The 26,925-nt window shown below is 38.5% G+C and overlaps 1 protein-coding gene across 1 annotated transcript in view; it reads right to left on the reverse strand.

The window, feature by feature from the left end:
• The window catches only part of TMC1 (transmembrane channel like 1), a 163,112-nt gene that overhangs the window by 108,293 nt on the left and 27,894 nt on the right, over nt 1–26,925 (reverse strand). The window contains exons 3-4 of the mRNA XM_055122337.1: nt 26,266–26,425; nt 19,002–19,130 (exon numbers count right to left, since the gene is read on the reverse strand). Of these exons, the coding sequence (XP_054978312.1) occupies nt 19,002–19,130; nt 26,266–26,425 (289 nt within the window). The remainder of the gene's footprint in view (nt 1–19,001; nt 19,131–26,265; nt 26,426–26,925) is intronic.

Raw genomic sequence — 26,925 nt, forward strand, 5'->3', positions numbered from 1 at the left:
ATAGAAATTGCAGAGTACCTTTGCAGACCACGATTCACTGAAGATGGAAGTCAACCACGCACAGACTGCTGGAAGGAATGCCAATTGGCTCAGCCCTTTTGGAAAATAGTGTGGATGCCTCTCAAAAAATTAGAAATCGAGCTCCCATTTGACCCAGCAATACCACTTCTGGGAATATATCCTGGATATGCAAAAAAAGTATAGTAGAAACGATATCTGCACTGAACATGTTCATTGCAGCACTGTTTAAAATAGACAGAGCCTGGAAAAAACCTGAGTGTCTAAGAACAGATGACCAGTTAAAGGAACTTTGGTGGCTTTTAACCAGTCCCCTGGAAAGCTGGTTTTCAGCCTTGGTCTGCGGGGGAACGGGAATTGAGGCACACCGCGTGCACACCCAGAGCTGAAGAATTCCACACATCCTCTGCTCATTGTATCGGCACCTGTTAGGGCTCCTTTCTGGAGCCACAACCGCTAAGGCGGCTGCAAGTTATTTTCTCCTCTCCATATCCCACAAGAACCATAAGTTACACTCTTAGCTGGAAGCTTCACCAGGTTAGATTAACCACCAGAAACACATTAGCCAAAAACTCATTAATCCCACTTAATTAATACTGCATCATAAGCCGAATAGTAGCAGTGAGCATGAAGGGCTAAGCCACATAGGTCACAATGGTAAAGCAACACAGATCTGCACCAAGCTTACTTATTGAAGAGGATATCCCAGAAGACCCAACAGCAATGAACTGCTAAATAACCTCTCTGACAAGATATTTAGAAGGGAGCTACTGAGGATGCTTAGGAAGCTAAAAGAAACCATGGAAAGCTATGCCAATAAAATACAAGAAGATTTGAAGGTAGAAATGTGGAAAATGCAAACAAAATTACATACAGAAATGTCAGACCTGAAAAACCTGGTAGGTGAATTAAAAACTCAGCAGAGTAACAACTGCTGAGGACAGAATCAGTGAGCTCAAAGATGAAGTCCAGAGACTCTGTAGAAAAGAATAGAAAATGGAAAAGAGACTGACAATCCAGGAACATATGGCAAAGAAGATCATGATGAAGCCAAGAGGAGTAATATAAGAATTATTGGAGTCCCAGAGGGACAGGAAGAAAACCCTGATGAAGAATACACTGTCACAAACATCATTGCTACGATGTTCCCAGAGCTGAAGAAAACATGCGACCACATTCAGGAGATCTGAAGAGTACCAGCTTGAAGAAATCCAAATAAAAATATCCCAAGACACATCCTGATCAAAATAACCAAAACCTTAGGTAGAGATGAAATCCTGAAACAGCAAGATCAAAGAAAGAAATTGCCTATAAAGGAGCACCCTTATGATTCACAGCCGACTTGTCTGATGAAACCCTCATGGCCGAAAAACATGGTGGGATATAGTGAAAAAACTCAATGAAATAAATGCCTCACCAAAAATACTTTACCCAGCTAGACTCTCATTCATAACAGAAGGAACAACACACAGTTTCACAGATAAACAACAGCTCAGGAACTTCATAGACTTAACACCAAGGTTACAAGAACAACTGAATGGGCAAATTTAAGACAAGACAGGCCCCTCAAATACACTAAATTTCAGCAGAAAAATGGGACAAAAACCCATAGCAATAATCTCTCTCAATGTCAATGGGCTAAACTCACCAATTAAAAGACACAGAGTGGCAGGATGGATTAGAAAATTGAACCCAATATTCTGTTGCCTGCAAGAAGCACATCTCAACAGTCAGAGCAAATGCAGACTCAAAGTCAAAGGCTGGAAAACAATCCTACAGGCGAACAATACCCATAAAAAAGCTTGGGTAGCCATTCTAGTATCAGACCACATTGATTTCAGACTCAAGGTCACAAGAGACAGTGAAGGTCATTTCTTATTGATAAAGAGATCTGAAAAACAGGAAGAACTAACAATACTAAATACACATGCACCTAATGAGGGACCTGCAAAGTACTTAAAACAACTACTCATAGACTTGAAGAAAGACATCAATAGCAACACAATACTAGTGGGAGACTTCAACACCGCTTTAACAACTCTTGATAGATGAACCAGACTCAAGCTTAGCAAGAACATTCTTCATCTTAGGGAAGAAATGGAAGAAAGGGAGTTAGTAGATAAATACAGGGCACTTCATCCTCAGAAAGCTGAATAAACATTCTTCTCAAGTGTGCATGGAACATTCTCCAAGATAGACCACATGCTGAGCCACAAAACATACCTCCATAAAATTAAGAAGATACAGATTGTATCAACGATCTTCTCAGAGCATGATGCACTGAAATTAGAAATAAATCACACACACAAACAGAAAACGAAATCAAACACTTGGAAATTAAACAGCTCACTATTGGACAGTGAGTGGCTTAGAAAGGAAATCAAAAGATTCCTGAAAATGAACGAAAATGAGAACACAAGTTACCAAAACTTATGGGACACAGCAAAAGCTGTGTTGAGAGGAAAGTTTATAGCTCTACAAGAATTCCTCAGGAAGGAAGAGCGAGCTCACATAAGTAACCTAACCTCACAGCTTAAGAGCTTGGAGAATGACCAACAAAAGGAGCCCAATCCAAACAGGAGGAAGGAAATAACAAAACTCAGAGCTGAAATTAATGAGATGGAAATCAAAAAAACAATCCTAAAGATCAATGAAACCAAGAGCTTGTTCCTTGAGAAAATAAACAAGATCAATAAGTCTCTAGCAAGACTCACAAGAAAAGGGATATACAAAATCCTAATAAACCGAATCAGAAATGAAAAGGGGGAGATTACAACAGAAACTACAGGAATTCAAAGGATTCTCAGAGATTCCTTTGAGAATCTTTATGCCACGAAACAGGAAAACCTCAAGGAAATGAATAAATTCCTAGATTTCTATAGCTTCGCAAGGCTGAACAAAGAGGACCTGGAATACCTGAACAGACCTATCATCATCAAGGAAATTGAAACAGTAATAAAAATTCTCCCCAAGCACAAAAGTCCTGACCTAGATGGATTCACTAGTGAATTCTTCCAAACCTTTAAAGAAGACTTACTCCCAATCCTTTTTAATCTTTTCCAGGAAATTGAAGTTCAAAAACACTTCCGAATAGTTTCTATGAAGCAAATATCACCGTGATATCAAAAGCAGACAAAGATACCACAAAGAAAGAGAATTACAGACCGATATCCCAGAGGAACACAGATGCAAAGATCCTCAACAAAATATTAGCAAATAGAATCCAACGACTCATCAAAAAGATCATACAGTATGACCAAGTAGCATTCATCCCAGAGATGCAAGGATAGTTTAACATTCGCAAGTCAATCAACATAATTCATCATATCAATAAAATAAATACTAAAATCCATATGATCATATTAACAGATGCAGAGAATGCACTTGACAAAATCCAGCACCCTTTTATGATGAAAACTCTCTGCAAAATGGACATCGAAGGAACTTTCCTCAGTATAGTCAAAGCCATCTATCACAAGCCCACAGCAACTATCATTCTAAATGGGGAAAAACTAAAAGCTTTCCCTCTAAGACAGGGCGCAAGACAAGGTCGCCCGCTTTCGCCACTCCTATTCAATTTAGTACTGGAAGTCCTGGCCATTGCAGTTAAACAAGAAAAAGATATCAAGGGCATACAGATAGGAAAGGAAGAGGTCAAGCTATCACTATTTGCAGATGATATGATACTATACTTAGAAAACCCTAACAACTCTACAGTAAAGCCTCCTAGAAACAATAGGTCGATATAGTAAAGTGGCGGGCTACAAAATCAACACCAAAAGTCCATGGCTTTCTTATATACAAATAATGAAAGAGAAGAAAGAGACATAAAAATATCCCATTCACAATAGTACCACAGATTCAGGTACCTTGGAATCAGCTTAACTAAAAAGGTGAAGGACCTATACAAGGAAAATTATAAAACACTACTTCAAGAAATAAGAGAGAACACTAGGAAATGGAGACACATCCCCTGCTCATGGATAGGGAGAATCGATCAAAATGGCAATATTGCCCAAAGCACCACAGAAATTTAATGTAGTCCCTATCAGGAACCCATAACATTTTTCAAATAAATAGACAAGACACTCCTGAAATTCATATGGAACAATAAACCCCCACGAATAGCTAAAGGAATCCTTGGGAAAAAGAAGATGGGTGGCATCACCTTTCCCAATTTCAAACTCTATTGCAAAGCAGTAGTAATTAAAACAGCATGGTATTGGGCTAGAAACAGAATCGCAGACCAATGGAACAGAGTTGAATATCCTGTCACAGACACCCAAATGTATGGCCAACCCCAAATATATGACAAAGGTGCAAGAAATGTGAAGTGGAAACAAGGAAAGCCTTTTCAACAAGTGGCGCTGGGAAAACTGCATAGCTACCTGCAAAAAAATGAACTCTGACCTCTGTCTAATGCCAGGCACAAAAGTCAGATCACAGTGGATAAAAGACCTCAATATCAGACATGAATCTATAAAGTACATAGAAGAAAATGTAGGCAGAACTCTTCATAACATTGAAGCTAAAAGCATCTTTAAGGATGAAACAGCACTGACTATGCAAGTAGAAGCAAACATAAACAAATTGGACTTCATCAAGCTAAGAAGCTTCTGCACTTCAAAAGAAAGAGTGACCAAAATACAGAAAGAGCCCACAGAATGGGAAATAATACTTATCCAATATCCATCTGATAAGGGATTAATATCCAGGATATACAAGGCACTCATAGAATTGTATAAGAAAAAACCTCCAACCCCATCAAAAACACGGAGAAGAAATAAACAGAAGTTTCCTCAAAAAAAGAAATACAAATGGCCCAAAGGCACATGGAAAAATGCTCCACATCCCTTGTCATCAGGGAGATGCAAATCAAAACAACAATGAGATATCATCTCACACAACAGAGAGTGGCAAACATTCTAAGAAACAAAAGCAACCAGTGCTGGCATGGATATGGGGTGAAAGGGACGCTCCTTCACTGTTGGTGGGAATGCCAACTGGTCCAGCCTTCCTGGAAAATAATGTGGACAATCCTTCAAAAACTAGAAATGGAGCTTCTATATGACCCCGCAATACCACTTCTGGGAATATCCCCAGAGGATGCAAAAAAGCACAGTAGAAATGACATCTGTACCTATATACTCATTGCAGTACTGTTCACAATAGCCAAAATCTGGGAACAACCCAAGTGCCCTAAAACAGATGACTGGTTAAAGAAACTTTGGTTCATCTACACAATGGAATACTATGCAGCTGTTAGGAGAGATGAAGTCATGAAATTTGCCTATAAATGAATATATATGGTATGTATCATGTTAAGTGAAATGAGTCAGAAAGAGAGGGTCAGACATAGAAGACTCCACTCACTTTGGAGTATAGAATAACATGACATGACGCTGACACTCAAGGACAATAGATACAAGTGCCAGGAGGATTGCCCCATACTGGAAGCCTGCTTCATGAGAGGAGGAAAGAAAGCAGATGGAATAGAGAAGGAATCACTAAGAAAATGATGGTTGGAGGAGTCAGTGGGATGGGATATGTGTGCTGAAAGTAGATAATAGACCAAACATGATTACCTCTCAGTGTCTGTGTTGCAAACCATAATGCCCCAAAGTAGAGAGAGAGTATGGGTTACATTGTCTAACCTGGAGGCAGGGGGAGGATGAGATACGGTGTGTGTACCGGGAGTATTGGTGGTGGGGAATGTGCACTGGTGGAGGGCTGGGTGTTTGATCATTGTGTGATTGTAACCCAAACATGAAAGCTTGTAACTATCTCACAATGTTTCAATAAAATTTAAAAAAAAAAAAGAAAAGAAACTTTGGTAATCTATACAGTGGAATACTATACTCATTTCTGGAATGTAAAGTAACAGAATGGGAGACTAACATCCAAGAACAACAGAGTTAAGTACCAGGAAGATTACTCCACAGCTTAGAAACCAGCCTCATATGCTGGGGGAAAAGGCAGCTCAGATAGAGAAGGGACCACCAAGTAAAGGGTGCTAGGAGGGCCCGCTTGGGATGAGAGAGGCAGGCTGAAAGTAAACTATAGACCGAACATAATGGCCACTTAGTACATCTACTGTAAACTACAACATCCAAAAGGAGAGAGAGAGCAAAAGGGAGTGCCCTGCCACTGAGGCAGGGTGGAGGTGGTGGGAGGGATGCAGGGACCATTGGTGGTGGCATATGGGCACTGATGAAAGGATGGGTACTTGATCATGGCATGACTGAAACGCAAGCACTTAAAAGTTTGTAAGTCTGTAACTGTACCTCATGGTGATTCAAATGCAGGCTCTGGTACAGCCTAGTCTTGGGATGTAGATTTCAAATGCCTGCCCAGTTTGTATTTGAAGTGGCAGCCCAGGCTAGTCTTTGGGATGTAAATCCAAGTGCTTTTAGCCCAAGGAAGGTTTCAGTTTTGGTTTTGTGTCTTATTTCTGGAGGCCTAGATTACTGGCCTGCAGATACAAGGAAATAATTCTGCTTCAATGTTCTTCCAAAACATCTTTTGATGCTTTTGATGACTTCACTGTATTGTGCCCTTTAGAGGTACCATAATCAATAAAAGGAGATCAACGAGGCCCTCTGCCTTTGCCAAGAGCCAGAGAGAGCCTTGGTCCTCCATGAGACATATTTCTTCCGCGTTCCTTATCTCAGCGCCTCCGACTGCATGAACGTTCACGCAACATATAACTCCTTAAGAATGGATCCCTAGAGTAATAAAAGGGGCCAGAGTGATAGTTTGGTGGATAGGATATTTGGTTTGCACATCACCCACCCAGGTTGCAAACCTGGCACCGTATATGGTCCCCAAGTCTGCCAGGACTGATCTGAATGCAGAACCAGGAGTAACCCTTTTCTTTTTATGAGCCTAAAACAAAAACAAACAACAAGAGCATAAGAAAAACTACATATGAATCTACCTCAGCTACACTCACCACCTGCAGGATGGCAATGTCTCTGCTCCCCTGCCTTAGGGAAAGGACATTATTCTTAGAAGTCGGTAGAAATTTTACTGACAATCTAAATTGCTTGCACAGAGCTTCAAGAGAACTTGCTATGCTATCACTTTTACTCTCCCCTTTACATACCCCTTTCTCCTAAGTATTTACTGTGGGTGTATTTTTTTTCCTTATCAATATGTTAAGTTTTTTGAAATAAATAAAATGTACATTCTTTTCTGAAATTTTAACTCCATTAAGAAAAATAATATACTAGCCCATAAAACTGTTTCAGAGCAGTCCTGTGACAGGTTGTGAAAGTAAAAGAGGGAATAATAGAGGAAGAGTTAACTGAACTCATTGCAGAAGAGACAAGAATCAAACTAGACATTTAAGACTGAGCTCAAATAGGCAGAGACTGGCATTTTGGGCATCAATTTGCAAGAATGTCTCGAACAATAAAAATATTTCCCCAGCATGTCCAAGAATAGTAGAAATAAGTACCAGGAGGTTGGCTCCATGGCTTGGAAGCTGGTCTCACATGCTGGGGAAAAAGGCTGCTCAGATAGAGAAGGGAACACCAAGTAAAATGTGGTTGGAGATCCCGAGTGGGAAGGGAGATGTGCGCTGAAAGTAGACTAGAAACTGAACACAATGGCCACTCAATACCCCTATTGCAAACCACAACACCCAACTGGAGAGAGAGAGATCAAAAGGGAGTACCCTGCCACAGAGACAGGGTGGGGTGAGGGGGAGATGGGATGGAGAGGGGGAGGGATACTGGGTTTATTGGTGATGGAGAATGGGCACTGGTGGAGGGATGTGTTTATGAACATTGTATGAGGGAAAAACAAGTTCTAAGATGTGTGAATCTGTATCTGTACCCTCATGGTGATTCACTAATTAAAGAATAAAATAAAAACAATATTTCCAGCATGAATTTCACAAAAATCTCATATTTTCCAATTACTCAGACACTAATTTTTTTCTGGAACCACTCAAAGGCTTATAGACAAACTGCTAATTTTGTGTGGCTTTTTGTGCATTCTAATCAAACACACTAAAGAATTCTGAATGTAAAACAATGAGTGACGGGAAGTACTTCAGAATAAAGGGGATCAGTCTGTTTAAAAGTCTTGCTAAGGGCCAGAGCTATAGTGAGGAGGGCATTTGACTTGCACAGTGCTGGTCACTGTGCTGGGAACCTCATATGTCTCCTAAGCCCACTTGGAGTGATTCCTGGTCACAGAGCTGGGACTAAGCACTGAGCACTGCTGGGTGTGCCCCCCCAAAAAAAATTCTTGGTAAAGGGTTTCTATACAATAATTAGATTTTTTTAAAAAATTATTAGGATAAAATTGATTTACTAAAGCAAACATTTAGAAGTTTGGTGGGTGAGTGTTACTATAACACTTCTACCACTGAACAACATGTCATTTTCCTTTCACCACTGTCCACAGGACTCTTCATCCACTTCCTTCTTCCACTGTGGTGGTAACCTCAGTCCTGTAGTCAGAAGCTAAGGACTTCTTTTCATTGGACACTGTTCCCTTGCTTTGTTTATTTATAGATCAACCTCTGAGGGAGATCATCCAAGTACTTGTCTTCTGATTTACTTGCTTCACATGATACTGTTTCCACCCAAGTCATATAAATATGCAAAACTTTATCTTTTTTATAGTTAAGTACTAGTCTATTATGTGGACTGGAGTGATAGCACAGTGGGTAAACTGTTTGCCTTGCATGCGGCTCACCCAGGTTCGATTCCTCCATCCTCTCGGAGAGCCTGGCAAGCTACCAAGAGTGTCCCTCCTTCTGCCTGCATGGCAGAGCCTGGCAAGCTCCCCGTGGCACATTCGATATGCCAAAAACAGTAACAACAAGTCTCACAATGGAGATTTTACTGGTGCCCACTGGAGCAAATCGATGAACAATGTGACAACAGTGCTACAGTGCTACTAGTCTATTGTGCATATATAGAACCAAACTTCTTTATCCACTCATCTATCGTTAGTCATTTAAGTTGTTTCTAGGTCTTGAGTATCATTAATAATGCTGTGAACATAGGTATAGCATTTTAAATTAGCATGGGGGTTCTTAGTATGAATACCCAGGAGCAGGGTAATTAGATCAGATTACTAATTCTATTTTTAATTTTTGAGACATTTCCATGCTGTTTACTATTGAAGATGAGCCAGTTTATATTCCCAGCAACACTGAATGAGTATTACTTTACTCTGCAACCTGGCTATTCTTACCCATGCTTTTATTGTCTATCTTGGTAAGCAATTCTAAATATTATGAAATATTTTTTTCAAAATGTGTTTTGAGTGCCTGGAGAGAGAATAGCAGGTGGGGTCACTTGCCTTGCACACAGTTGTTCCAAATTTAATCCCTAAAACCCTATATAGTCCCCAAGCACTAACAAGAGTGATCCCTGAGCACAGAGCCAGGAGTAAACCATGGGTATGGCCAGGCATACCCCTCCCCAAGCAAAAAAAAATATATATTGTGTTTATTTTTTAAAAAATTCCTATTGCAATAGTTATTGTGTCTTTTAATTTATGAATGGGAAAGAAATTTAAATGATGACAGATAAGTGAATTTTAAAACAATCAACAATACTTTGTGAATTTGATTGTGACAAAACAAAAAGCTCCAGAGATCTTGGTAAGCACTGGGCAACAAAGATATCCACAGACCCCCCTCCCCCCACTGTGTTCTTATGCAAACTAGTTCTTTTGCTGAGTTGACATGGAGTCATTATTTTGATGTTCCTTCCATGATCTCACTTCTGTGAGCTGGGAGACAGTTTAACTGGTAAAGCCCATGCCTGGGATGTCCAAGGTCCTGGGTTTGATAACCAGTACCACATATTCTACTAAGGAATCATACATTAGCAAGTAGTGTCTTTCCAGCCTAGCACAGCTAGATGTGGACACTATTAAGAACTCTTTTGAGCTGTAACATTCCTTTTAACTTGTCCTAATTCCAGTGACCAAACATAGGCCAAGAAATGCTATAATAGGGGTCAGAGAGTATATAGTAGTTAAGATGCTTGCTTTGTACATGAGTAACCCCTGTATGGCCCTCAGTATCACCTATGTTCCCCTGAATATACTGCCACTCCAAGAGTGACCCTGGAGCATAGAGCAGGAAGTAGTAAGACTTGAGTACTGCTGGGTCTAGCACCAAAACCAAAGAGAAAATAAAATCCTGGGCTAGAAAGATAATAAGATGCTTTCCGTGCATGATATTGACAGCATTCCAATCCCTAGTGCCACATATGGCCCTCTGAGCACTGCCAGCAGTAATCTCTGAGAGTAGTGCCAAGACTTAGTCCTGAGCACCACTGGATATGCCCCCAAACTAAAAATAAAAAATACTATAAAACTCTATTTGTAAAATATAAGCATGAATTCAAAGGTTTGCATAATTATGTAGATATCTGAGTGTATATATGCAACCATACATATATACATACAAATACACATATATACATGTATATAAACTCACGCATAAATATTGACCAAACATGACTGTAAAGAACTTTAAATTATTGAAAAAAAATGTTTTTTTTGCTTTTTGGGTCACACCCAGCACTGCTCAGGGGTTATTCCTGGCTCTGCACTCAGGAATTACTCCTGGTGGTGCTTGGGGGGATAATATGGGATGCCAGGGATTGAACCCAGGTCAACCTCATGCAAGGCAAACGCCCTACCCACTGTACTATCACTCTGGCCCTGAAATATTTTTAATATCAAAACTGTAGAGGCAATATTAGGCATATTATATTGGACATATAAAATTAGTTCCCTTTCAGGCTAAGAAGATAACTCAAAAGAATGTAGTACATGCCTTGCATGTGTGAGATCCTGAGTTTGAATCCCTGTACTGTGAATCCCTCCTCTCTCTTAAAACATTACTAGATGTAGCTCAGGTAGCACGTGAACATCACTGAGCTGAGTTATGAACGCTAAATAATAAAGGTCTACCAAATATCACCAAGAGTGGCCACTAGACCCTTGAGTACTCCTGAGGACGCATCCCATTCCCCCAAAAGAACTATACCTCATTCTTCATATCATTTAATTTACTATGATCTTCTAACATAATGGCAACATTTTATTTTTAACACTTATTTAATTGTTCTTAAATTAAATGTTTTTACTCTATAGTAATAAGCTTAGTCTAAATCCCCCTGAATAATATTGCACTTGTGTTTCTCAGATATGTATCTCAAGATATCCTCTAAAATGTGTTGGTTGTTCTCTTATTATAGACCTGATATAAACCTGTCATTTATTTTTGTTGTTGTTGTCTGACCTAGATTGCTTTTTTAAAAAAAAAAATTTATTTTATTGAATCACCATGTGGAAACTTACAATGCTTTCAGGCTTAAGTCTCAGTTATACAATGCTGAAACAACCATCCCTTCACCAGTGCCCATAACCCACCACCAAAAAAAAAAAAAAAAAAAACAGCACACCTCCCATCCCGCCCCCCAGCACCCTCCCCACCATGTAACTGATAAATTTCACTTTACTTTCTATTTACTATGGTTACATTCAATATTTCAACACAAACCTAACTATTATTGTTAGGAGTACCCCACTAGTCAGACCTGTTGTGAAGAGATATGAGTTCGCGCGGCCACAGTAGCAGCCTTGCGTAATCCTGTCATTTATATCTTATGAAGAGACCTGAAAAATAGTTCCCCCAACAAGGTCATATTTCTTGAGTTAATTTTATCTTGTTCTTATCAAGTACACATTTCTTCTACTGTTAATGCATTATGTCAAGCACATTTGAAAGCATTCTTAAATAATTTTTAAGTGATAGATAATGGAATTCTTCCTTTAATCATCTTTCAAAATTAATATATTTGTGGATAGTCTAATAACAGGTTGTGAAATCAGCTGTCTCTAATAGCTAAAATTCTAAAGGGTCCAAGTTAGAAAAATTGCTTTTACTCAAAAATTATTAGAGTATGAAAAAAAAGAAAAAAAATTATTAGAGTATGGATGTTCTGACCAGTAGATAAAACAGATTCAGTGTTTTGCCATTTATAATACATTGACTAAGAAGACTGTAAGAAATAAGGCACAAAAAATGTAAATTAAAGGATGATAATAACCATGGTTTATGTAGAAAAAAATCTTAGAGCTTTTAAATATCTGATGTTTATAATTTTTTTATTGTAGCTACCATAAATAAAAATTCCTACCTATTTTTTATTCAGGAATTATCCGAATTCTAGATAAGTGAACCTAAATAGATGGTAACAAATAAGACTGATTGCCAAGAATCTTGAAAAACATTTTTAATACTAGCTTTTATAGATCTACTTTTCCCAATGACTAATATCCTTCAAACTAACCATCTGGGCAACTCTCAGTCTGATTTAACTGGGTCATATGCTTGAGATTTGGAGGTTGATACAAATTATAAATGACTTCACAACTCTCCAAAAAAGGTAAGAGCGGTGGTCTGGTTAGACAGCAGTATAGGTCTGAAAATGTCTGAGAGGCAGAATTTCAGGACCACAGCATGGGATGGACTCCCTGGAAGGAGCAGCTCAAGGCTGAAGGAACAAACATGCATCTCTATTGCCTTCTCCAGATTTAGCAGCTAACACTAGAAAACAGTCCTGGAGAAGCATCTCCCCCACTCTGGTCAGCATCTCATGGGACATCTGAGAGGTTGAACACAGCAACTTCTCATGGTAGTTCCTCAGTACTTGTGTGGGCTTATTGATTTTTGTTTTCAGGGCATACCCAGCCGTGCTCAGGGTACACTCCTGTCTGTGCTAAGGGGCCACCTCAGGTGGTGCATGGAGAGCTAGATGGGACTCCGAGGATAGAACTCAAGTGGGTCACATTCAGGAAAAGCTTCCTATCCGTTGTACTATCTCTCCAAGTCCCATCTTAGTGTTTCTTAACTCCTCTACTACACACACCCAAATTAATGCTAACTGACTTACATGCCCATATTCTTATAGTTTTATAGTATATTTATAGTATATTTTCTCAAATAACTCATTGCAATTATATGTGATTGGGTTGATCCCAGAAAGTTGGTTTCTTGAATGCTGACTTGCAAATTATAGTCAACCAGAGCTCTTAAAAAATGCTACTTCAGTATATTAGAAAGCTCAGGAATTAAAGGAGTCAGCATAATAGCTAAATAAATATTTTTGTTATCAAAGTAACTTTACAGTGCCTGACACAAGAGCCAGTTCCTTGCAAAAGTATACTTGGAGTACTCCCATATATTCATTTATAGACTCATGAAATGAGAAAGCTGTCTTCTTAACCAAAATAAGCTTCTTTAAATATTTAGTCAGATGAAAGATTTTAAAAACTATTTCTTATTTTGACAGGCACAGGGCATTTTCTTTAGAATGTACTTCCATCTAAAGCATTTAGATGAACACATTGTGTGGAAGAGAGAAAACTTCAGTCTCTTTGCTTGAACTGGCATTATGTCCAAACAATCTTGCTTCTGAACTTTTCCCCCCTTCCCTGAAGGGATTTAATGAAGCCATTTGAACTCTGAGGACAGAACTTTGAAAACGGTGCTGTGAGCCACAATCTAATCCCTTCATTTTTTAAATAAATAGATAAATAAATTGGGGCTCAGAGAGATGAGGTTAGAGGTAGAGCTTTGAATGAATCCAAATCTCTTCATTTATTACTAAAATTCCATCCTGTACTTCTCTAACCAAACATAGCCATTACCTACTTGAATTCATTGTTCCCTACCCTAGTCTTCCAGTATTTTGTTTCACCTAGAGGAGTTGCTACCTATTGGCCTAGTTAAGGATTTCTCAGACATTTTACAGCTACTGTCTCCTGCTGATTTTGGTTCCCCTGGGGGCTCCCCAATCATACAGGTGCCACCTGTATCTTGTTCCATGTTTCCCCTTTGCTGAGCTTTTCACTTGTGATGCACTTGGAATATCCTTGAGGCTCACAAGGGGCCATATGACCCCCAACTGAGAAATGCCACCCTAGTCAACTTCTAGAGGTCAGAAAGATCTACTAAACTTCTCAGCTAAACTCATTCATATCTTATGACAAGAGTTAAGGATTTTGTCATGCATTCATTTAACCCCACTTAAATCCCCAGAACTGCATATGGTTCTCCAAGCACAGTCAGGAGTGATCCCTGAGCACAGAGCCAGGAGTAAACCTCAAATTTCACCCCCTATAGCAAAAGAGCAAACAAAACCAAAAACTTGTGTTTAATATTCTTTAATTAAATAAATAATTAAAAATAGATATCAACCTTCAAATAACTAGATAAGACTGAACTAATAATACAGAGAGTAGGGCATTTGCATGGCAAGCAGCCAACCTGGGTTGGATCCCCAGGACCCCATATGGTCCACTGAGTTAGCCAGGAGTGATCCCTGAACAGAGTCAGGAGTAAGCCTTGAGCATGTCTGGGTGTGGCCTCCAAACAAACAGAAAAACTAGATAGTACAAAATTATTTTCCTTTCACCCTCCCCCCTCCAGTATAACTATACTCTCACTCATTCAATAAACAGTGTAAAATATTCTGTTTAAGAAAGTTTTCCCTTTCCTATAGTAGAAAAGTCTCAACTTTCAAAGTACATCAACAATTTTAGAGTAAAATCTAAATATACACATTCTTGGTCTGACCTAGACACATGTGCATTTTTAGACAGAAATCCTTATTCAGTAGCTGCATGAGTATGTGAAGTTCTTAGTACATAATAAATCAGATATTGGAAAACACTGTTTCATGGCAATAATGGAAATGAGGCGATGTTCTTTCCTTCTAAAAAGTCAATTCTACTGCCTTAAAAATGCTTAACATCAGCAGAGCGGCCGCACAAATAAACATGTGGCCACTCGAGTCCCATCTCGGCAGAGCACGCACCGCTATCGCCCCAGCCCGAGACTGCCCACACGCGTCCCGCTGTTTTAAGTTCCAACCTCTCTCTCTCTTTTTTTTTTCTTTCCCACGCCACCTGTTTAAAAGTCCTCATAATATGGCAGACACCACACCGCTTTCCCCCAGCAGGGGAAAGCAAACTGAGCTGATGACCACGATCCAGAGGACAGCTAGACTATTTTTGGAACCAGCAACTTCTTCCACCAATGTCTCTAGACTGTGACCTAAGCCAGAGCCCCATGCCGGCCGAGAAGGAGAAAGAGCTTTCTCGGTTTGCTTTCCCCTGTCGGGGGAAAGCGGCATGGTGTCCACCATATTATGAGGACTTTTAAACAGGTATGAACTTGGTGGCTCAGGAAAGAAAAAAAAAAAGAGAGAGAGAGGTTGGAACTTAAAACAGCAGGACGCGTCTGGGTAGTCTCGGGCCGGGGCAATAGCGATGCATCAATAGAGATGCAACTCAAGTGGCCACATGTTTATTTGTGCAACCGCTCTGCTGCTGATGACCACAATCCAAAGGACAGCTAGACTACTTTTGGGACCAGCAACTGCTTCCACCAATGTCTCTAGACTGTGAATTAAGCCAGAGCCCCATGCTGCCCCAGGAAGGGAAATGATGCAATTTCTAACATAAATCTCACTGGACTTAACTACTAAAGTACTACAATGCAGAAATCCTAAACCATACGGCCTCTATCGCGGCCGCATGACTTCATATCTCTTCATTCTCAGCAATGGGAAACTATCAGATGCTTCTTTGTCAGCAGGGCTTTTTTTTTTTTGAGGGGAAACTCCAACAACAATAGTGAATATTGTGTTGAAATATGGAATGTAATCAAGCTAAAGAGAAAATGAAGTGAAATTTATCAGCTACACAAGCGGGGGTGAGGGGGGTGGGAGGTATACTGGGGTTTTGGGTGGTAAAATATGGGCACTGGTGAAGGGATGGGTGTTTGAGCAGTGTGTAACCAAGATAAGCCTGGAAAGTGTAACTTTCCACATGGTGATTTAATTAAAAAAAATAAAATTAAAAAAAATAAAAAACAAACAAAATACTTGACATCAGTTTCAAAACTATATTTGAAAGTGTTATGCTTCTTGCCTAAATAATAATTGCTAATGTTGCATGTCTTTTAACCCAATCCTGTAGTATACTCATTTTCCTACTGTTGGATATTCCTTCCAAATATGGTAACTCTCTGCAACTAGAAATTCAGTCAAGCAACATCCAAGGTGGACTAATCTGAGAAGGTAGAACCTGAGAATATAGTTGGTCAGTTGCATCTTTTGAAGAAATAGATCCAAGAAGTATCTATGTTGTTGAAACATTAACTGTACTTTCTTTGTTATAGCTTCAAAATCTTATTGTTCATTCAGATGGCCACTAATATATCACCATATTCCAAAGGTATCAGAGGTTGCCTCTGACTAGATATTACTTCCCCCTAGCTTTGACAGATCTTAGGCCTTCCATTCCTCCCATCACATGGCAGGGAATCAGGCAATTTTAGTCTGTCCTGAGATAAAATAAGAACTACAAGTATGTTTCCCAGCTGTGTACTGTGTTCTGGAACCATGCTGTATTTATATGAATTATCTTGCTTTATGGTTTTAAAAACCCTGTAAACTTGCATGCTTTTGTAAGAAAACTGAGGTCAGAAGATGGCACAATTTATTAAAATTTGCAGCTATTAAACAGAAGAACTGTGATTTAAACTCCATTCTGAAACTCTGGGAGATGCAGGAAAGAGAAAATGCAGATATTTTTGGACTACCAAGTGTGTGGACATGGATTACATACTCTAGCATTTTTACTCAATCCTATACATTTTTAAAAGTTCACACTAAAATTGCTTTCTATTTTTTCAACATTATATATCATACATTTATATATGATATATAATGTTGAAATGTATGTGTATATATACATATATGCACAAACACACACACATGTATATATGGTTCCCAGGTTTGGAAATTCACGGCTAGTGTTATTTTAAAATGCGATTTTGGAAACAACAAAAAACTGCCTTATATTTTGCCAAGTAAGAATATTTTTAAAATTCTCATGTAGTATCATCAGTTCCAGAATAAAAGTGTTTACATACACACATACACATACACACACACACACGCACGCACGCATAAATGCACACAAATTGGACTATGAAACCAAGAATGATGGTTGCCTTAGTTTTCCTTCTGTTTTGTTTTTATAGGGCTTTTTACTGCTTCTATAGTCAGAGATCATTCCTGGCAGGTTCTGGAAACCATATAGGATAACAGGGATAGAACCCAGGTCAGTTGCAAGCAAGGCAAGTGATCTACCTGAAGTATTATAGCTCTGGCCCCTTGCATAGCCCCTTGACTGGTGTGTACATCAACATGCAAGGGGAATCACCACCTAAAAACAAGTTGTGTGATGTTGCAAAAGTGTAAAGTACAAATACCATTGTTTGGAGCTTTTAAATCATAATACCGGAGGCTGGAAGGGTAGTATAGGAGGAAGGCACTTGTCTTGCATCACCCAATGCAGGGTTGATCCCCGGCATTCTACATAGTACCTTGAACACAGTCAGGAGTAATACCTGAGTGCGGAGTCAGCAATAACCCCTGAGCACTTCTAGATGTCAATCAAAACCCAAAAATAAATTTTTAGAAATCTTTATACCACAAAATAAAACAAACCATAATAAATGGTTTCACATATCACAGAATAAATGTAGATATATACGTTGTAAAAATTGCATGTGAAGTGAGATCCCATAGATTACTGAATTTCCTAAGCTGTTTCCTTATATGGCCCTTTCTTAATAAATCTTCTGCCAAACCAAGACTAGGAAAAAATTGTCTTGATAACTACTAGTCCTTTAATTTTATCACCAGCAACAATAATACCATGCTATAATTTGAATAGTATATACCATAAAATATACTAGTTAAACAGACTTGTAAAATGATGCATTTGCAAATTTACCTCAATTTGGAAGCACACTTTTGAGGGAAAATGCAATCCATGCTACAACTGAAACCTGAAAGCATGACTAATAACACAGACACATTCCTTTGTTTCATGCTCCACCTTCCTAAACCACTGTGGCATGGAAATATAGTGTGATTCTAAAAGGTAAATCTGCTTCCATCCTCAGAAAATAACACTCATTTGGCTTTTCATGTTGGAAGTTCAAAATCGACATGCCTTTGTGTGTGATTTTAGCATCCTCTCTCAACATAAGACTGAAACTGGGTCACTGATGTTAGAGCCGGGAATAACTATTAGCATAACCCTTAATTGGAATCCTATTTGTTGTCATTCTGTTGGCATAGCTCCTTTTCTCGGCTTAATGAGTGCTGTCACATGAAAATATCATTTGAGACTGGAATTTACAGAGGAAAAAGAGCATGCAATCTATAAAATCTTAATATATAAAAGTCTATAAACTCTTTCAGGGACAGAATAATAAATTTACTAAATTAAAGAAACTCTCAGTACCAGGAACAAGATTAAAGGTGAACAGAAGCATTAAGACCTCTGGAAAATTTGTTCAGAATTGTTTTATCTATAATAATTATCGCAGGCTCTCCAGTGATATGAAACAAATAAATGTACATATATTATATGTTATAATATAAGGTATGTAACAACATGCAAATGCATGTGTGATATATATAAAATCATATATGGTATATACATATATATGCATATAAAACCATATCATTATGAATAACAATATAAGTAGCCCTGTAGCACTGCCATACCATTGTTCATCAATTTGCTCAAGTGGGCACCAGTAACGTTTCCAATGTGAGACTTCTTGCTGTTTTTGGCATATCCAATATGCCACAGCCTTGCCAGGCTTTGCCGTGCAGGAGGGATACTCTCGGTAGCTTGCCAGGCTCTCCGAGAGGGACAGAGGAATCGAACCCGAGTTGGCCATGTGCAAGGCAAATGCCCTACCCGCTGTGCTATCGCTCCAGTCCAATATATGTATATATTAATATCTTTTATATGTAGTATTTTCTGTTCTACTGCAATATTACTCAGAGGATTTAGGAAATCAGTATCAGGAAAAGTATTTCTAATCATAAAAAGAAGCATCATACTTGAGAACTTCAATTTTCTTCTCCATTTTCCAAGGCTTGCATTTGACAGTGGCAATCATTTGTCTATTCTCATCTAACTCTGCTTTCAATCTTTCCAGTTCCTCTTCATCAATTTCTTCTTCTTCTTCCCTTTAAAGGGGGGAAAAAATAAAGTGAGGTTCTGCTTGACTGAAAAAGGAATGCTATTCAAACTTAAAGAACTTTATGTGTGTGTGTGTGTGTGTGTGTGTGTGTGTGTGTGTGTCTTGGCTGTATAGTTGTACAAATAGATACTAATCATAGTATTATTAGACCCCATATCCTGATTTGTTTTGTTTTGTTTTGTTTATTTTTAAAATTTATCAGTACTTTATTAAGCGTTTCCTTCTTCTTTTTTAAAATTGATTTATATATTGTTTTTATTAGTGAATCACCATGAGGTATAGTTACAGGCTTACAAACTTTCGTGCTTGCGCTTCAGTCATACAATGATCGAGTACCCAACTCTCCACCAGTGCCCATTTTCCATATCCTGATTTCTGAGGCAGGGTTTCTAGAATGATTCTAACTTTACGCAGTACCATTTGCATTCTGATCTTTTTTAAACTAGACTGTTCTTTTATGTCCATAGCCTCAAATTCTCAGCGCTGAAAAACCTGTAGAAAGGTTACTGATTTTTCAAGATACATTTAATTTTTTTCCTTCCCCTTATTACATTCTTTGCCCAACTTTGCATTTCATTTTAAGCTTTAGTTTCAATCAGGCTAGTAAAGTAAAGGTGAAGATGTCTTTGAAGTGCTCTTAACAATTTGATTTAGCCCTGTCTGAGTAAAATTGAATCAGGGAGACTTTTTTAAAATCTATTTCTCAAAGGTAACTTAATCTGTTAATTAAAGCAAAACCAAATTGATATAATTCAACTTGAAGTATATTTGATGGGAGAGAGTCCAAGAATCCTTTGAAGAGAAGTTGAAAAGAATTAACACTTTTACTGAGCAAATGAGATGTATGTTCGCTATATTGCTAGTATTCCAGAAACATAATGTTTAACCTCCCCCAAAAGCATTGAAATGTGAGCAACTTGACTTAAAAATCAAGGAATACATTGCAAGAGGTTTCTTTGTCCATACATTTATATAGCAATTTGATAATAATATGATTGCTATCAAAGTTTATTTAGTAATAAATTTGTTTTATTAAATATTCCTTAGTAAGTTATTATTGCTTGACATCAAACTCACCTTTTCTTACTAAATATCAGGATTAGGATTTTCTTACTAAATATTAGGAATACTGGAATTCAGTAGAACACACTGCTGCTTCATCAGCTAGCTATCAGGCTGACAACACCAGATACTTAAAAAGGATTTGCCCTTTCCCAGATTTCACTTCACTTCCAAAAAGATGCATACTACTAAGCAGGACAACCCCTTGGACCCCACCCCCCACCCCCACCATCTACCCAAAACTTTTGTTGAATCTTCCTTGTCAGAGTATAATCATGTTCCCATTCTTCCAGAATAACTTGCAATAGTTGGATGTAAGTACTGAAACTTTGCATTGCTGCTCCAGAGATAGTGCAGTGTGTGGGATGCTCGCCTTGCATGCTGCTCACTCTGGTTCCATCCACTGCATCCCTAAAACTCTCTAGGAGTGATGCAGGAGCACACAGCCAGCAATAAATTCTGAGCAAGCTGGATGTGGTCCCCAAACAAACAAATCAAAAATCAGAGAAAAAAAAAAGCCCCTAGCAAAATATCTGTGACTGTTGCAAGCAGAGTGGGGTCCTGGTATAGTGTAGGGGGAAAACTGTATGGAACCTAAACCAGCCCAAGGGCATAAAGGCCTTTGAAATGGAGATCCTTCTCAGCAGCCCTTTGTATTGCAGAATTTTCTGTCAGAGCCTGGATGGATTTCTGAGAGGAGAGACCCTGGATTCCCTGAGGGGAGGCACCAGCCTTGCAAAGATAAAGCCTTCCATAATTGCTCAGAAAAGGACTACCTGAAGTTCAGTTCTTTCCCTCAAAGAAAACTCTATTACTTCCTACTTCTGTAAAGAATTCCAGACCCAGCCAACTAACCCATACAAAGCCTTCCCTAGCAAAGCTTTTCTGGGCCTATCCACTCTGCAGAAGGCCCCATTCTCTCTGGAACACTCTCTCTTTATCTCCACCTCTTTCCCTGAACAAACTTACCTCTCCTCACTATTTATCTCCTCCTGAAATTCTTTTCTGAGCAGGAAGATGATGGACTTGGAAAACCTGGGTAGAGTTTAGGATTCACTTTCTTGCAAAGAGCAGTTCCTCACTCCAGGCTGAGTCCATGGATCCCCGAAAAATTGGGGGTCGGGGTCATCTCCAACACCCACCAGAACAAGTGCAACTCAGTTGCAGTTTGGAGTTGGTGAGACATAAAGACTATACAATGAAAGTACTCATTAGTCTGAAAATTTCCCTCGCCACTGCCCCAGGGAAGTAGAGAAGGTAGTAGATTCCCTTCTTGAGGGTGCCACCTCTCTTCTCTCCCCTTTGCAAAGTCACTCACAACATATGTATTTCTACTATATGCCAACTTTTAGAAACCATTTCTGGAAAACCTTCCTAACACTGGCTATGAATTTTCCTGCTATCTTAAATGCAATATTTTATATACTTAACCTACCTGAATTCTGTTATTCCTTAGCCCCCAAGTCTTGTAAATGTCCTCTTTAATGCTTCTTTGATTTTCTTTATTCATATGAACAATATTTTCTTCTTTGTGACTCCAAATAACATGCTGTATACTTTTTTGACAGATATTGCCTTGTTTTATAATAATTGGAGTCTGAGTGGCCTTAATTATAAACTTCTGGAGATTACAATTATACATCATAACATCTTCCGAAGAAATTAACAAATTATCTTCCATAGGAGTACAGATTTTTAATTGAATATATTATGTGCAGAGTTTCACTCAGTACACAGTTGTCATGCAACAAATTCTTGAGCTACACTAACTGAACCAATGTATATCCTCCAACATGAGTCTTACACAGAAAGACATTTATTCTTACACTGTGTACTTTAAAGTCCCTTTTCCTAATTGCTAATTGTGCTATAAGGATCCTGCTATGCTATGAGCTATACTTATTATCATTGCTGCTTCAAATATGCAGGTAACAAGATATTACTTTCACTACCCTCTAGGAAAATGACTTTTCTAGGTGTCCTTGAAAGAAAATGCTAATACTCTAAAAGGATATAGTATAGACATTTTCATCTGACAAAATGTTGGGCTAATCTGTACAAAAATGGCTTTACATCTTATAGCTTATTTAAACAGTGGTTAGGAAAAAGAAAAGCTAAATTTCCCACTATTAAGAGCACATTGCTTAAGTACTTCAAACTGGGTCAGGTAAAGCCTACAATAATATTAAAAATTTTCCAAATTTGTTTAACAAAAATATGTTTTTCAGCTGTTCCTAAAGATAATTAGCATTAGCACTCAAGGTTTTAGTAGGTTTCCTGTGTTTTGTCAGTGCTGGAAGAACTCCCTTAGGTGTTTTGCTTAAATATGTAAATAAAAAAGAGGATGAAAAAGTATCATGCTGAGTGAAATGAGTCAGAAAGAAAGAGACAGACATAGAAAAATTGCACTCATATGTGGAATATAAAGTAGCTGACAGGTACAAGCTTGCAATGATGCAATTTCTGGCAGATATTTCTTTGGACTTAGTTACTAAAATACTAAAATACAGAAATCCAAAACCGTGCGGCTGCTAGTGCAGCCACTTGACCTCTTATCTCTTCATTCCCAGCAATGGAAAACAAATTATCAAATGCTTTCTTTTCAGCAGGTCCGACTTTAGGGGGAGAAACTCCAAACAATAATAGTGAGCTTTTTGTTGAAATATTGAATGTAATTAAAGTAAAGTGAAAGTAAAGTGAAATTTATCAGTTACACAGGTGGAGTGGGGGGCTGGGGAGGTGGAGGGAGGGGGGAGGTATACTGTGATTCTTGGTGGTGGAATATATGCACTGATGAAGGGATGGGTGTTCGAGCACTGTATGACTGAGACTTAAACCTGAAAGCTTTGTAACTTTTCACATGGTGATTCAATAAAAGAATAAATTAATTAAAAAATAGACCATGAATTAATTAACCTAAGTAAAATTGTCCTGATTTGTCTACTGTTTATCAAATATATTTGCAAATACATTGTTTTTAAAGCTTGATCTCTAAAAAAATGCTTTATTCCAACATAATAATCAGATATTGATTATCACCAAAAAATGTATGATTCTATCACACAATTTGTAGTAGCAATAATATAATTTGCAAAACATATGGTGGAAAAGTGTACTTTAACCAAGGTTTTTCATACCACAGAGTGGGAACAAAAGTAGTCAGGGGTGCCTCTGAAGTTCTCTCATTCAGGATGAGAGGGGGATCAACTAATGACAGTCACTGTTACTGTCCTGAGGTCCAGATTCTCTTCTGCAAAAAGGACCAAGCAGAACTTCTGTCTTTTTTTTTCATTCATTCTCTTTTTTTAAGGGAGGCTCAGTCACAACCTGCTGTGCTAAGAGGTTATTTCCCGGTTCTGTGCTCAAGCATCATTCTTTCCTGACAGTGCTCAAAAGATTCTATGCAGTATCAGAGATTCTACCAAGGTTGGTAGCATGCAATACTAGGGCCTTACCTCATTACTATCTATTCATGACATGCTTGTGGTTCTCTCTCTAGAGGTTGAGAAGCTGAGGGCTTAAGTAAAACAAGAGAACTAAACAGAAATTACTTTCTTCCTTTAAGAAGACCTCACTATGCTTTCTGTGGGAAGGAACTCAAAGTCTGAAACAAAACGTATATCATACATACATCTGTTAGTGAAGGTTTCTCAATGAAATACCATTGTGAGGAAGCATATGTTTTGCTAATAAGAAGTAAGATCACTTAATAAACCAATAGTTATCATAGTATAGAGAACCTAAACATTGCTGCATTTTATTTTTGAAAATAACAGTCTGAAGATAATTGAAAATGAAGATTCAGTTACCAAATTTAAAACTTAAGGATGATGCATTGAAATTTGGAGAAAACAGAGGAGTGTGGAGAGGCAGGGGAGAAAAGTAAAGAAGAAGACAACTCTTTAAAACAAAACCTCTTAAAAGATAAAGAATTGGTTTGTGTTTTATATTATTATTTCTCATTTATAAAGGGAAATCATCAAGTATTCATATTAAGGATCCCTGATGGGAAATATTCATAGGATTGTATTTAATTACAATTCTTTAGAAGGAAAATAATAGGTAATTTTCTAATACTGCTGTGTGTCATCTGGGGAGGCATCTTATTTGCAGGAGTGCTTGGGAGGAGACCCCTTCCTTTGAGATGATGACATTGCCCTACCACCCAAAATGACACAGATCCTGCTCTTGACATTCCTTACCAAGGGTGTAAGCTTTCTATTATTTGACGTGTTTTACACACAAACCTTTTCTTCCCATCCATCATTTTCAAATTTCCAGCAAGTCAAGACCAGACAGCTATTTTCTTGGAATTTCCCTACACTGCATTAACATATTATTCAACTCATAGTCAACATTCAGTTATATGTTCTAGCGACACTGGAGAAATGTAGTGAATAAGGAAATTACCAACCCAATCTTCTATATCAGAGAGCAGGTGCTTATTTCTCTCTCTCTCTCTCTCTCTCTCTCTCTATATATATATATATATATATATATATATAAATATAACATACTTGGTGTTGAATGTTACATGTTGCTCTGTTTTATGTTAGTCTTTTTATTATTCGGTTCCTCCACCCCTCTCTGAGAGCCTGGCAAGCTACTGAGAGTACGCCCACACAACAGAGCCTGGCAAGCTACCCGTGGCATATTTGATATGCCAAAAAACAGTAACAACTAGTCTCACGATGCAGACGTTACTGGTGCCCGCTCAAGCAAATTGATGAATGACGGGATGACAGTGACAGTGATATTAGTATTATTTGGGCCACATCTGACATTTCTTAGGGATTACTCCTGCCTTTGTGCTGAGGGATCACTCTTGGCAATACTCAAGAGATCACATGTGATGCCTCAGATTGAACCTGGGTTAGGCATATGTAAGGAAAGAGTCCTACCATCTCCCGATCTCTCCATACCCAAGTTGGTCTTTATTATTATTTTTTAATGAACAATCCTTTAAGCATAAAGATAATTGCACATGCCTGGCAATTCAAGGACAGGATTTCAATCCTCTGCATTGCACGGCTGCTGGAGGGTTACAACCGTGGCCTTGGTGGACCCTGGCATTACTGACCCCAAGCACCAAAGAAAGAGGCATGACAGAGACAGCCTCTGGAGTCCACAAACTGCTGCAGAAAGCCATGCAGAAACAATTCTAAGAACCATTCCTTTGTTATTAAGTTTTTTACTTTGGTTTACAAACAATGGGACTAAGGGATTATTTCTAATTTTGTCATTGGCGGTTTCTCCTGGCAGTGCCCAGGATACCATGCAGTGTTAAAGGCTGAATCAATAACAGTTCTTAAAGAATTAGACATAGATTGGAATTGGAATTAGCTTTAATTTATCTAGTCCTGTTCTGTAAAAAAAAATTATTTGGTTTAAAATATTTCTATCTAATAACAATACATACAGTTAATGGGATAACTTAAAAACAGTTGATAATGTAGTCTTTCACAAAAGTGTTTCTCATAGTTAACTCTTAATATATATTCATTTAAATCACTGTCACTGTCACTATCATTCCATTGCTCATCGATTTGCTCAAGTGGGCATCAGTAACATCTTCATTGTGAGACTTGTTACTGTTTTTGTCATATCAAATACGGCCATGGGTAGCTTGCCAGGCTCTGCCGTGCAGGCAAGATACTCTCGATAGCTTGCCAGCTCTCCGAGAGGGGCAGAGGAATCAAACCTGGGTCGGCCACGTGCAAGGCAAATGCCCTACTACTGTGCTATCGTTTAAATATACTCCGTTTTGAAAACTAATTATCTAGCTGGAGAAATTGCACAGCAGGTAGGGCACTTGTCTTACACTCTGCCAACCTAGATTCAATCCCTGGCATCCCACATGGTCCCCTGAGCACCTTCAGGAGTAACTCCTGAGTGTAAAGCCAAGAGCATGCCCTGAGCACAGCCAGGTGTGGCCCCAAAACAAACCAAAACAAAAAGTGAATACCAACCTCAAGGTCAAAGATGCTTATTAAGGAAAGTCTTTTAGCATCAGGTATTTTTGAATGAGTGATAATTTCAGTTTATCAAAATTAACTTACGCTCCTCTCCTCAGCCTCCTTCTTCTCTCTTTTTCTCTAGCTTTCCTTGTTTCTTCATCCTCTGGCTCAGGTTCTGGATCATCTTCATTGATAACATCCCTGGTCCGTTTCCTCTTTGGTCTCAAACTCTCTCTTCGAGGTAGTTTATCTTCCTCTTCACCTAAATGCAGCAGTTAATTATCTCATGAGCATATCAAAAAGAGCTCTCTCCTGCAACCACATATATTCTTACTTTTAAGTTACCATTGTTACTCTTCTCAAGTCACAATGTCGTATGAAATGAGTAACTTTTTTGGTTATTGTTCTTTGGCCTTGTTCCAGGCTGCTCAGGGCTACTCCTGGTTGGCCATCTACAATGCAAGTATTCTACCCAATATATTATATCTCCAGCCCCTAAAACAAGCAACTTTTAAATTATATGGAGTATGCCTGTATGTGAGAGTGTGTAGAATCTAAACTGAATGGAATTTAGATTCCACTAATTGAATGGAATCTAAAGTGGAGAATGCTGGGCTGTAGTTCTTTTGTGAGACTATCAAAAGCCATTCACATTATTCCTGTGCTCATGTATCATATATATACATATATTGAATGTAGATATGTACAACTCAGTAAGGTAAGAGGATGCAACTCCTTAATTTACCTCTTTCCACAGAAAAC

Source organism: Sorex araneus, chromosome 1 (assembly GCF_027595985.1).
Source record: "Sorex araneus isolate mSorAra2 chromosome 1, mSorAra2.pri, whole genome shotgun sequence".
NCBI classification, from domain to species: Eukaryota; Metazoa; Chordata; class Mammalia; order Eulipotyphla; family Soricidae; genus Sorex; species Sorex araneus.